This window comes from Ascaphus truei, chromosome 3, assembly GCF_040206685.1.
Source record: "Ascaphus truei isolate aAscTru1 chromosome 3, aAscTru1.hap1, whole genome shotgun sequence".
Lineage (NCBI taxonomy): Eukaryota > Metazoa > Chordata > Amphibia > Anura > Ascaphidae > Ascaphus > Ascaphus truei.
The window spans coordinates 370,986,392-370,999,060 of NC_134485.1; the positions used below are offsets into that span (position 1 = coordinate 370,986,392).

General features: G+C 40.2%; 1 protein-coding gene across 2 annotated transcripts in view; it reads right to left on the reverse strand.

Moving 5' to 3' along the window:
- Positions 1–11,091, reverse strand: part of PAN3 (poly(A) specific ribonuclease subunit PAN3) — an 84,516-nt gene extending 73,425 nt beyond the window's left edge. For both annotated transcript variants that reach the window (XM_075592188.1, XM_075592187.1), the window contains exon 1: positions 10,379–11,091. In XM_075592188.1, coding sequence (XP_075448303.1) covers positions 10,379–10,745 — 367 coding nt within the window. In that variant the 5' untranslated portion in view covers positions 10,746–11,091. The remainder of the gene's footprint in view (positions 1–10,378) is intronic.
- Positions 11,092–12,669: the final 1,578 nt, after the last annotated feature.

The window sequence follows — 12,669 nt, forward strand, 5'->3', positions numbered from 1 at the left end:
CTATTAAATATTTTGAGTGATACCGACCGGAGTGTCAAACACTTCCATTGTCTACACAAGCTTCCGTCTACCTGTGGTTATAAAAACACTAAGTTGTATTGCAAGTCAGAAATATATCAGACAAAAGCACTACTTGAAAGGTTTTCCAGATTGCATTATTTGTGAATAAAAGCTTTTGATGTAAAGTAAAATGGGTTCAATAAAATGGACATTACTACTCAATGGCCCTCATTCAAAACTCTTGAGCGGCCTCCTCACCCTGGAGAAGATTATTGTGTAATTCATTTGAACGGAGCCGATCTCTTCTCCATAAGGGGAAGTCACTTCACATACTGGGCCAATAACCGATACTCAAGTTTGTGAATGAGGCCAAAAAACTCTCAGGTGCTCAATAAAGTGTTTTTTTTTTATTTAAAGACCTTCTCTAAAAATAGTTATAACCTTCTACAACTAAAATAAACGAGCACCGTGGCATGTTTATAAGTAGACAGTTGTAGAAAGTGTTATAGCTGCTACAGGGAGCACAACATATTCCGTTATAACGCAGAAAACATTTCCATAGGATTCAATTCCTGGGAGAACACAGAAAACTACAACATAACACACAAGATGAAGCAATAAAGGCTATATATTCTATATGTGTAATATGTCTATCAACCCTAAAAAGTTTGTTTCAGTACCTTAATTTTTAACAAAAAGATTAGAAAATAAAATATAGGACCCTTTCAGTGTGAGATGGGCAGGCAAATTATTGAACAGAAGGAAAAAACAGGGGTCTTAAACAAATTATTTGCCTCTTTATTTACCAGGAAAGAATCCATTGCAAAAGTAGTGCCCAGGCAGAAGCCACAACCTCTATATATTAACGAACAATTGGTTAACTGAGGAAGAACTACATAGGTTTCTTGATAAAATTAAAGAAGGCCCTTGGCCCCGATGGCATACATACAAGAGTTCTTAAGGAGCCAAGTTCAGTAACAAAAACCATTACATTTAATATTCAAGGACTCCATTTCCAGAGGCACAGTACCACAAGATTGGTGTAAAGCAGACGTGGTGCCTATATTTAAAGAGGGAGCTAGATTACAACTAGGGAATAACAGAACTGTAAGCCTGACATCAATAGTGGGTAAGCTATTTGAAGGTTTAGTGCAGGACAATATTCAGCAATACCAAGCTACTTGAAGGCTTAGTACGGGATAGTCAGGAATACCTAATGGATAAAAAAATGTATTAGTAACTGTCAGCATGGATTTAGGTCGTGTCAAACTAACCTTATTAATTTCTTTGAGGAGGTAAGTAGGAATTTAGATCAGGGTAATGCAGTTGATGTGCACTTAGATTTTGCAGAGGCTTTTGATACGGTCCACACAAGAGATTAGTGTACAAAATAAAACAAATTGGACTCGGTAAAAACATTTTCATCTGGAATGAAAATTGGTTGAAGGATAGATAACAGAGTTGTCGTAAATTGAACTTTTCAGGTTGGGCTAAAGTTGTGAGTGGAGTACCTCAAGGATCGGTACTGGGACCCCTGCTTTTTAAAAACTTGTTAATTAATGACCTGGAGGTTGGCATAGAGAGCAAAGTCTCCATCTTTGCTGATGACACTAAATTGTGTAAGGTAGTAGAATCAGAGCAGAATGTAATTTCTCTCCAGAAGGACTTGGACAGGTAAATGGCAGATGAGGTTTAATACAGATAAATGTAAGGTTATGTACTTGGGAAACAAGAACAAACAGGAGACTTACAAATTAAATTGGGGAAAATGAGGTGAATCCTTGATGGAGAATGATTTAGACAGCAGGTTTAGCAATAGTGTCAAATACAGTATCATGCCGTAGCAGCAAAGGCAAACAAGTTCTTAACGCTTTGATCAAGTACCGTAGCGGTAGAAAGCGCGTCAGAGATGACTGCTGGAACTATGTGATTTTTGTGTCTTCTTTCACGGCTTTCAGTCCAGCTTTACTACCGGCTTTTGCAGTGCTCAGCCTTGCTGTTTTTTTCTACTTATCTTGCATTAAATGGGGAATGGATGGTAGGGAAGCAAGCATAATTATACCCCTCTAAAAAGCTTTAGGCAGACCACACCTTGAATATGAAGTACAGCTTTGGGCACCACTCCATAAAAAAGACATTATGGAACTAGAAAAAGTGCAAAGAGTCAGCAAATTAATAAATGGGATGGCAAATCTGACTTATGGAGGAGAGGCAAGCTAAATTCGATTTTTTACATTAGAAAAGAGGCGTCGAAGAGGGGATATGATAACTATATACAAATATATTAATAGACAATACAAGGAGCTTTCAAATGAACTATTCATCCCAAGGGCAATAAAAACGACACAGGGTCATTTCTTAAGGTTGGAAAAAAGGAGATTTCCCCAGCAACAAAGGAAAGGGTTCCTTACAGTAAGGGCAGTTAAAATGGGGAATTACCCATGGAGACTGTGATGGCAGATACAACAGATATTTAAAAAAAAAAAGGTTGTACATCTTTTTAGAAAGGAAAGGCCTACAGGGATATACCAAATAAACATGGGAAGGATGTTGATCCAGAGAGAAATCTGATCGCCATTATTTGGAGTCAGGAAGGAATTTATTTATCCCCTTATGGACAGCATTGGATAAGGTGTCACTAGGTTTTGTTTTTATTGTTTTTTAACTTCCTCTGGATCAAAATACTGTAAATACAAATATAGACTAAGTAACGGTCATCTAAATTTAGCATAGGTTGAACTTAATGGACATATGTATTTTTTCAACCTCATCTACTATTTATTTATAAAATGTTTTACCAGGAAGTAATACATTGAGAGTTACCTCTCGTTTTCAAGTATGTCCTGGGCATAGAGTTAAATTACAAATAATACATGGTTACAAAAATAAGTGAACAGGGTATACATTATATACAAGACATTGCATGCACAGTTAAGATACTATATATTATGGGCGTATGTAACAGTTACAGACCAGATTAAAATGTGACAGCATTGGTTTTGAAAGAACTTAAACTGGTGGTGGTTGCGTGCATATAGGATTGTGTCATCTGCATACATGTGTATTGAAGCATCCTTACTAGCTGTGGGAAGATCATTGATGAACACAGAGAAGAGTAGGGGCCCCAGAACAGAGCCTTGCCGGACACCACAGGTGATATCCAAGGGGATGGAGTTAAAGCCTGAGATGGACACATGTTGGGATCTACCTGATAGGTAGGACTGAAACCAGTTTAAAGCATGCTTCCCTATTCCAGAGCTCTGGAGTTTGTTAAGCAGGATAGCATGATCAACAGTATCAAAAGCCTTTATAAAAATCTAGGAATATTGCACCAGTGAGTTGTCCCCGTATCATTCCACACTGGATTTCATTGCAAACTTTTAGCAGGGTAGTTACGGTGGAGTGTTTGGGGCGAAAGCCAGATTTGAATTGGCTAGGGAAATTTGTCTTTGTATAGTAAATCGCTTATTTGGGAGTGAACACATTTCCCCATGACTTTGGATAGTATTGGGAGAAGAGAGATTGGCCTGTAGTTTGAGGCAGTGTTTTTATCCCCACTTTTGAAGATTGGGACAACTCTGGCAGTTTTCCAGGTCTTAGGGATATGGCCTTGCAGACAGGATAGAGTTGACTATGGAAGCAATTGGTTTGGCAATGGCTGGGACACCAAGTCTTAGGAACTTGGATTGTAGCAAGTCAGGTCCACCTTGGCTGCTTAGTTTTAATTTGAGGAGCGCTTGTGTAATCTCCTCTTCAGATACTGGGCCAAATTGAAAATTGTGGGCAGTGTTGGGGCTATATGGGTACTCCCCGAATGAGATTCATGTTTGTAGTTTGGGTTGCATTGTGCAAATAAGTTAGTAGCACACCCCACAAAGTAGTCATTGAATGCATTTGCAATGTCAGTGGGGTTTGTCAGAGTAATACCCTCCTTACTGATATTACTTGGTTGTTGATGGTTAGAAGGCTGGAATATATTGTTGGTAACCTTCCAGAAGTTAGCTGGGTTTGATGTATTCTGGTGGAGATTGTCACGAGTAATATTGTGCTTTTGCATGCCTTGTGCACATGTTCCGCAGGCATCTGTAGTGATTGAGATCCTTGGTAGTGCCAGTTACTTTGTAGCTTTTCCACAAGGTATCCCTGAACTGGTAGAGTGCTATAAGGTCAGTTGTAACCCATGGAAGGTGGGCCCTCCATACCCTTATTCTGCGTAGTGGAGTATGTGTATCACAGAGTTATAAGAACTCGGATTGGAAATAGTCGAGCGGAGAATCGGGGTCCGGAATCAAATAATAACTGCCCTTGGCACAGAATCTAAGATCAGCCAAAAACTGTTGTGGGTTAAAGTTCCTAAATGTTCTAGTGAGGAGAACTTTAGGGCTTGATTGGGGTGGTTTAATTTTCCTTACACAGTACACTATTGCATGGTCACTGAAAATGTCAGGAAGGATGCCAGAGGATTGAATTATACTGGGATTTGAGGAGAGAATCCAGTCTAGCAAGGAATGGTTGTGTGATTTCAGGTTTGTCTGTGTGGGTTGGGAAGAGTTGCGCTAGGTTAAGTGACTTGAGTTGTAACTGGATTTTGTGGTTTTTAGGGTTGAGCCAATTGAAGTTGAAGTCCCCAAGAACTAGCAGCTCACTCTTCTCATTCAGAGAGGAAATGGAGCCAAAAAACTGGGTGATATCAGCCAGGGACTGTAGAGGGGCGGTAGATGCCAGCAAGCAAGATGGTCTTAGAAAAGGGGAGGCAGATTCTGCCAACTAGGATTTCAAAAAAGAGGGCGGGCTTGGGGGCAATTTAACAGTGTAAATTGTAAGGTGTCTGCAATATAAAATAACACCCCTCCTCCTCTCTTTGACCTATCTTTCCTAGAACTGGAGTATCCCTGAATGGCAATATTTTTAGCTCTGGAGTTTTAAGGGTTAGCCATGTTTCTGTGAAAACGATGGCTTTGGGTTTATGCATAAGGCACCATGCTCTCAGTTCATCCAGTTTGGGCAGCAGGCTCCGGATATTTATGTGGGCGACAGATAACCCTTTTTGAAATTTGAAGGGGATATTCTCAGGGGTATGGGACCCAGTTGAAATGGGAGGGCCTGGGTAGGTTCAATATTACCTGCTAAAGAGAGTAATAGTATGAGTAGAAATTTGAGTAGTTGTTTGTTACTATGCAAAAAAAAAAGTTAACAAATTTTCTACGATAACCAAATATAGTGGGGTTTTATTTACCATATTTAACTAATCTTTTCATAAGACCACATATTTCTCTCCAAGTAAGCCAGTTACATTAGACTGCCCTGAGTTAGTTCATTGCAATATCTGTCTCTTGTCGCACCTTTATCTCAATTATTTCTGTTCAATTATTATTTTTAAACCAATATTCCTATTCTGAAGTGGCATTGAGTTTGCAATTATTAAACAGAAGAGGAGATGATTATGTTCTGCTTGGTTACTGTAGGTCATGTGTCAATCAGATCCAGCATAATGTGCAGCTATATCTGGGACTTGACCCTGACAAACCACTTGAATACAGGAAGCCAGAGTGTAAGGACTGCAGTGCACTACCATCTTCCTATTACATGTGGAAAAATATTTAATAGCCAACTATCTATTATTTTGTAATCCCAGTATGTCACTGTGTTGTATGGTGAATTGTTACTTTTTTTACTCTACGTAAATTTTAGGTTTGAATAAAATAAATAGTACAAGCAAACCAATGGCCCAGGCTTGTACACAGTATAATATTGGTGAAAATTTTGCTATTAGGCATATGGGCAACTAGAAACAAAATATTATGACAGTCACTCGCCATAGTGTATGGACTCCATGACCCTAGCGATGAGGGTGTTTGTACCCCCTCAGGAATTAAGAAATGTTTTGTTGCTAGCAAAGCTTAAGTCAATAAAGATGATATTCTAAATATAAACTTAGAAAAATCTATTTTTTCCTTTTTGCATAACTTGCATATTAAGATACAATATTAAAGCTATTTCCATGGGTTACAGAAATTTCCATCCATACACAAAAACAAAAATTATAAAACATATTTTTTATATTAATGGATATAATTTAGAAAGACTATAATTGGCCAGGCTCTCATTGCAGTACCATTCACCCAAAGTTAGAAAAGTTTGTAGGACTTCTCCATATGCTAGATCGTCAGCCATATTAAATGTTCATAGGTGGAAATACTATACTCCAAGAAATTGTAAGATTGTGTGTTTAAGTTTAAAAAAAGAGGAGACCTCCCCATTTCAAAGCACACAACTACCCAGGACCTCAGAAACGTACCCAGTGTGAGTTCCACCCCACACAGTTGCGGACAAAGAGATCTATAAATCCCATGAGAAAGGCACCAGGGAACACTGAGATTTTAGAGGGACTCCCTTACCCAGTGTCTAAAGCAGGGTTGGCCAACTCCAGTCCTCAATGGCCACAAACAGGTCAGGTTTTAAGGATAACTCAGCTTCAGTACAGGTGGTTCAGTCTTAATGACTAAACCACCTGTACTGAAGCAGGGACATTCTTAAAACCTGACCTGTTGGTGGCCCGTGAATGGTCTAAAGGGTCTCTCCTCTAAGTCTCAAAAAGGAGGCTTCCCTCTATAACCCTTCAATATTTTGGGAGATTCTTCTAGGACGTAACTTGTTATGTGCTACCACAGCATGACTTAAGTCAGTAAGTACTACAGCACTCCAGAGGTCATAGGGTAGTTCAACAGTGTGGCTAATATATATTTTTAACTGATCAATATAATTGGCTTTCTTAGAAAGATCTAGTAAGGTAACGAGGGCATTAGAATTACTTGGAACACAAAATAAATGATTAGAGGTTTGTAAAAAAATAAAAAAATAACACAACACGTTGCAGAACATTTAAAGACAAATTGCAAATCTCTATTTCTTGATTATCAACCAAAAGTAGCTTTGCCAAATAATAATTTGTTTCGTAACATTTCACAACATTCTAAATTTTGCCAGTAGTACCAAATGGCACAAAAGAGCCATGTGACTGCACATTTACTTTTAATATTCAGAAAAATGTTTGCAAAGCTTGCAGATTTTTTTTTTTTTTAGGTAACCGATTGACACCTTTAAAAATATATATATATATATACATTTTTTTCTGTAAAAACATTTCTATTGTAAAAAAAAATGGTTTGCAGGGTTTCTATGTTTAGCAAATATTATTATAATTTTCACTAAGATTTAGACATCAAACTTGTTAGCATAGCTTTGTTTCATTATGGTGCCATAATTAAGCAGATAAACAAAAGTAGTTGATGTGCTGGATCCAGTGTTCCTGGCAAGAAGCGATTCGTATTATTTTCTCAAGAGATATAGAAATAAGCAAAACCGTTACAGTACTTTAAACGTCAGAATCTAAGCAAACCAATTACACTGATCAGGTATTCATTATTTTAGTTTGACTCGCTAAGTTGAACTGTCCCTTTAACAAATCCAAGTGGAGGGACCAGGGCCTCCATAAGGGGAGAAGCACCATCCGAACCCAGAAGTTGTGTTCAACCAGAAAGTAAAACGCAACTACTGCGATTGGCCGGGCCTCTTTCTCTGCCGTACGCACAAGCTCAACAGGTATAGTAGGCCTAATACTCAAACGTTCAGCACCTCCCTACCCTGCTCAACAATCTCTCAGCACAATACTCCTGATCAAAAACCTCTTACCACCCCAATCTCCTGCTTATTAACCCTGGGTTGTAGTGTAGACTTCTGTCCTGGGCCCCCAGGAATGCTGTTGGCACCTTAAAGATGACTTCCTCTGCAGCCTGCGATCACCTCAGAGTCCAAGTTAGAAGTGGGTTACTGAATTATAAGGGATAATAGAGACAATTTCGTCATGCAATAAAAAAAAAATTAAGAATTTCAAAAATGAAGTCCTCTAGGGGTATTGTGTGAAAGGAACAAGTTGCATGATATGTACTAATTACTCTTTGGGCAAATACATCTCTACAATAGCCTGCCACCAACCTAGATTTGCTTACAAGTGAACTAGGAAAAGGGAGAAAGCCTGGTGGCATCGAATGAAAATGAAGAGCACAAAAAGGTAAACAACTAGTTACAAGGAGGAGGTTGAAAAAAAGCCATGCATTAAGGTCAATCTATGTTACACTTAGACAACAGACATGTATCCTATATTTGTATTTACAGTATTTTGATCCAGAGGAAGGCAAACAAAAAACCCCACTGAAATATCATCTAATGAGGTCTTATAATGGTAAAAAAATAATTCCCAACTCCAATAATGGCAATCAGATTTCTCCCTGGACCAACAACCTTCCAATGTTTACTTATTTGGTATATCCCTGTATGGTTTCTAAAAACCTGCCCAAATTTTTTTTTTTTTGAAGATCTGTGTTAATTGTGTCTGGCAATAAAACAAAGGAACAGAGATACAGTGCATACTGCCTCAGCAGCAGCAAAACAGAGATGAAAGTACATTTAAATTCTGATGTAGAGATCTTTCTCCCTGCAGTGAATACTAAAAGCCATCAGAAAATGAAATGAATAAGACATTTCCATATCACTGAGAACCTTTAGTGACAGATAACTGCAACAATAACAGATGGAGGCCTATCAAACTAAGATGCAGTGGTTAACAACTTTGTTCTGTAGCACTGTAACAAAATAACATAAGTATAGATACTTTGTTACACCTGTAAGTTGGTCATATGGAAAACTGTAAAAACTTTCAATCCTGTTTGTTAGCTAGAAGAAATTTCTCTCTAAAAGCATTATTAGTGGTCATATTTTGCTGGCTGTCCCTTCACTTGTGTCTTAATCTCTCGCACAGGAACCCCATTCATAAAAATAGCAACAAAAGACAGTATATAAACGTGTCATGTAACTTTGCACATTAACTTTTAAATGTTAGATTAATTATTTTTAGTCACTTACTGTTTTTGCAAAAAGTATTTTTTTTTTTTAATTCCACGCTACACAAATGGTTTGGAGAACGTTTGATGATTGGCACATTCTTATCCCTAAAACACAATTTAGTAATACAACTTGTTAACCTAGCTTTGTCCCTTTGTTTACAAATGAATCACACTGACCATTATTAAAACAAATTAACCAAAAGTAGCTCATAGTCTTTTCTTCTATCATGTGCATAACAGAGGTGAATGCATCTAAAAGCCAATTAGATCAAGTTGTTATTTTTTTGGATCCGCCAAATAGAACTGTCCTTTAAACAAATACAAAGGGACAGTCTCTAAGGTGCTATCGTCAAATCATAGCCAAGTATTACATTATAGGGGACAATATTGATCATGTCTTTGAGTAACTTATAGGCACATATACTTTTATACACCTGTACTAACATTTTAACTACTTGAATCCTTTGTTTTATTCTCTTATTCTAGAGTCCGAATTCGCAGTTCGGGCTGTTTTAGCCGCAAATCTCTTTTGGAGTCAGTGGGGATTTTGGGCAGAATACGGTCTCACACTGCTACCTTTAGACTACATACAATTACATTTTCAAGGTTTCAGATCAGCACTCAGACTGCACCCACTACTAAATTGGTACTTAGGTTAATATATATATTATATTTCCAACACTGTTGATTATTTGTTATATTAGAGAGCGGTATATTCTCCTTTGGTGGTTTTTGTGTACATACAATTACATCCTTAGCGAGTTAGAATTGAGTTATTGATCTCTAAAAGCACTATCATGGGGGTCATATTTTAGTTCTTGTTGCTTCGCCTAAGTCTTCATGTCTCCTGCATGATCTTGACCCTTACAATGCAAAGCTGTTTTGTTTAAAATTAATTACTTTGTAAAACCTGAAGAAGGACCACAGACCTCCTTTACCAGTCTAGAGACCCCTTAAAGACTGCATCATATTTGGGGGAGAAAATATTCAGTTAAACAAAATAACCAACTCCCATCTTTCACTTAAAACGTCTCCCTGGCGTGAACATATAAACACATTCGGCTGAGCAAAAGACCTATAATGCTTAAGTGTTGGGTCCACCCTCCATCTGACCCACAATGATAATAACAAGCTCCACACGAAACCCTTCCCCTGGGATGGGTCTTGTACCTCAGAGCTCATTAGAGCTACAGAGATAAGTTAGTTGCTGTGACACCTGGAGGCCCCTGTACAGTTTGTAGGGGTCCCGTACGTTGGTTATATAACTGATGTGTAGCGCTATAGTAAACCTCTTTCCCTGCACGGTATAGGATGATGATGATGATATGAAGGTATCGCTGCGGCAGACTGTCCCTGTATGATAAGGAGGAGGCAGGAAGGTCCCTTGCCCCCTCCCCAGGCAGCCCAGGCCGCTCCCCCAGCACTACACCGCGCAGGACGCTCACCAGCAGATCTGGAGGCCGCTATATACTCACTAGTTAAGCGCTGGCCATCCAGCCCCGAGCCGGCGTGTCCCCCCAAATCCACTTTCTGGTTCCCTGGGCCTCCCCCCGGCGTGACTGGCCCTGCGAGCCCCGGTGGCGGGTATCCGGCCGGGCCTCCTCCTCCTCCGGGTAGACTGAGCGGGACGCTGTTGCCATGGATCCCCAGCGCCCCGGTCGGCTCCTCGTGCAGGAACTGGCACTCGTCCCCGTAGAAGCAGGTCTTATCCTTGGCGTAGTAGCGGCAGTACTTTAGCTTTAGGACTCCGGGGAGTCCCAGCGGGCAGAGCGGGGAGACAGAGGCCGCCGCCGCCGCCACCGGGCAGGGGGTGGAGGGGGATTGAGTCAGTCCGCTGTTCATGGCCGCGCTGCTCCAGCCTGGGCCCTCCTCGCCAACATGTGGGGTTGAGCGGGGGCTCGGAGGAGGGGGACCCCCCTGCCCTGGGCCTACGAGGGCTGTGTGTGGGGGGGCACCTGGTTATCTGCAGGCTGAGGGGAGGCCGCTGGACGTCTCCCCCTCCCTCCCGCAGCGCGCACTATAGCGACTGTGTGTGTGTATGTATATATATATATCAAATAATGACAATGGCTTTTAGCAGCCGCGGCAGCAGCAGCACCGCCGCCCCCTGCTCTCCCTGTCTTATTTTTCTCTCCCTTCTCTCTGCTGTTTTCCTATTTTCCTCTTCCTGAGCTGCGTTCTCTCTGCACATGCGCGGCCCGGGGCATTCTGGGAGTTTCTCAGCCTCATGCTGTTGCTGCTGCTCTGTGAATGTGCACACAATGTTATACACGTAGGGGCACACGTATGTATCAGGGCAGAAGTGGGGCAAAATACCTGCACCCTACTGAATGTATCAAAGCAAAAAGTCCAATTGAAATCAATTGTTTTTTTAATATATACATACATATGGTGACGTTACTTTTCCCTTGATACATATGCCCCATAGTATGTAATATGCGCTGAGCCGTTATGTGCTAAGGAGGGTACCGATTATGCTTTACGCCTGGAAACCGAGTTTAGTAAAAGTGCTGTTCATATTAACTCTGTTGGTCTGTTTGTTTGTTTTAACTTTCTCCCCAATGCATGTCTGTGGAAGATTGCGATCTCCCTCCTACCAACTGTCCCTGCCAGGTGTTATTACTGTACATTTTGGGATGACTAGGAGTGTTCCAGGTCCAACCCCAATATACCTCACATCGATATTTAAAATGTACCCTTACAATTTTAAGTAGAAAGTATCCTGCATGTGTATAAGAAAGAAACATCAATAAACCTTTTAATGCAACAGCTCACACCAGCTGAGGTGCCCAAAATGCAATAGGGCAGCCCAGAAATAGCTTCTGCAGGCATTTTTATTGCTAAGTCATCACACGTGCACTATGTAAGTTATAAGTGTTTTATTTTACATCAGTTTTGTATTGCTATCATCCATACGGACTCTATTATTTTAATATTACATTACACTGTGCCACAGATTATAATATGACATTCACCCAATTAAACGATGCTTTTAATAAATACTATCTCTAAAATAAAATATTTGATGTGTAATTGTTATATGGATCAATACATGTCTGTGATGGCACTCTTGCATCAGACTAATGAAGGAGACAACTGAAGTTGTAATTTCAAGCGACAGCCGCGTCACGTGTACTTCGCCAGCCAATCACAGACACTTTTTAAAAAAAAATTAAAGTCCCGCCTCCAATCATGTCATTCTGTCTGCTGGGGATGAGCACACATCGGCCAGCAGACGGAAGCACAACAAGGTAGCCTTCTGTTTGAGCTAAGCCTAAGGGGCTTATTATATATCCGCCAAAGTGGCCCATTGGGCCGTTTTCTGCCGAAATTCCCAAATGACAAATCAAATAACTTTTTTTATCGGTTCTTTGGAGGATATAGAAGTAGCTCCTTAGAGTAAATAACAGGACACTCTTGTCCAGAATGTATAGGTGTTATATTCCAAGACTCGACTTCCCTAAAAAAAAAAAAAAGCCCTAGAAAAATATAATTTAATGAGTAGAAAGTCTCAATGGAACAATCTATAATAATAATAAAAGAGCCTGTATGTCTGTTTGTCAGAGCCATAGCTCCAAGACCATGAAACCTAGTCACCTGAAACTTTGCACGCATACCAAGGCCGAGCTTATAGTGCCGGCAACGTGACCAGTGACGTCACCCGTCGCCGCTTGCGAAAGTTGTAATTCGCTTTCCAGCGACGTCGCGGGAGATCAGGTCTTTGATTGGTTCAGAGGCTCTCACATGTGGCGACAGCCTCTGAAAA